Source organism: Gracilinanus agilis, chromosome 2 (genome assembly GCF_016433145.1).
Source record: "Gracilinanus agilis isolate LMUSP501 chromosome 2, AgileGrace, whole genome shotgun sequence".
NCBI classification, from domain to species: Eukaryota; Metazoa; Chordata; class Mammalia; order Didelphimorphia; family Didelphidae; genus Gracilinanus; species Gracilinanus agilis.
The window spans coordinates 77073454-77074244 of record NC_058131.1 but is presented as its reverse complement, the minus strand read 5'-3'; the positions used below and the strand labels follow the sequence as shown (position 1 = coordinate 77074244).

Below are 791 nucleotides of genomic sequence, written 5' to 3'. Positions count from 1 at the left end.
CTTTATAAAGCTTATCTTCTAAAATCTCTACCAGCTCTAACATTCTATATTCTCTACATAAACATTCTATGTTCTAAGACCCTTCTTGATTCTAATGTTATCTAAGGTATCTTTCAGCTCTGACATGTGTATACCAATAATTCTAGAAGAGGAATATTACTGTGGGCTAGACTTCTCAGAGGCAGAGAGATTGACCAGTAGCAAGTACAGAATGTTGCTGAGACAGGATGGACAGTTATTTCAGTGATGTTATTTTTTAAGCTAAAAACAATTTCAGATCTCCTCTTTGGAAATGACCTTAGGAGGATGGGGAGCAACATTTTGAATGTCTTCAATGGTTTTTGTAGATGAATTTAATTTTTGGAAAGAGTTACCAGAAGCATCACTCACCCTTTCTCTCCCTTTCCTAACATAGATCCACCAATAATATAACTGTGGGGAATCAGACTGGTGTCTCTGAGTTCTTCCACTTGGCCTTCTCTAGCCATCAAGACTTTCTGTTCCTACTTTTCCTGGTGGTGTACCTGGCATCCTTTCTGGGAAACCTGTTGATTCTTATGGCGGTCAGCTCAGACCCACAGCTCCATACCCCCATGTACATCTTCCTGGTCAACCTGTCCTTGGGAGACCTGTGCTTTACCTCTACCACAGTCCCCAGATTGCTCTATTCTCTATTTACTAGACACCAGTCCATCAGTCACACAGCCTGCCTGACCCAAGTCTTCTTCTTCCACATGGCAGGCAATTTGAGCAGCTACGTGTTGGCAGCCATGGCATGGGACCGATACGTG

General features: G+C 42.5%; 1 protein-coding gene across 1 annotated transcript in view; it reads left to right on the top strand.

The window, feature by feature from the left end:
• Positions 1 to 557: 557 nt before the first annotated feature.
• LOC123236565 (zinc finger protein 79-like) overlaps positions 558 to 791 on the top strand; it is a 94598-nt gene continuing 94364 nt past the window's right edge. Inside the window, exon 1 of the mRNA XM_044662972.1 lies at positions 558 to 788. Within this exon, the coding sequence (XP_044518907.1) occupies positions 558 to 788 (231 nt within the window). The remainder of the gene's footprint in view (positions 789 to 791) is intronic.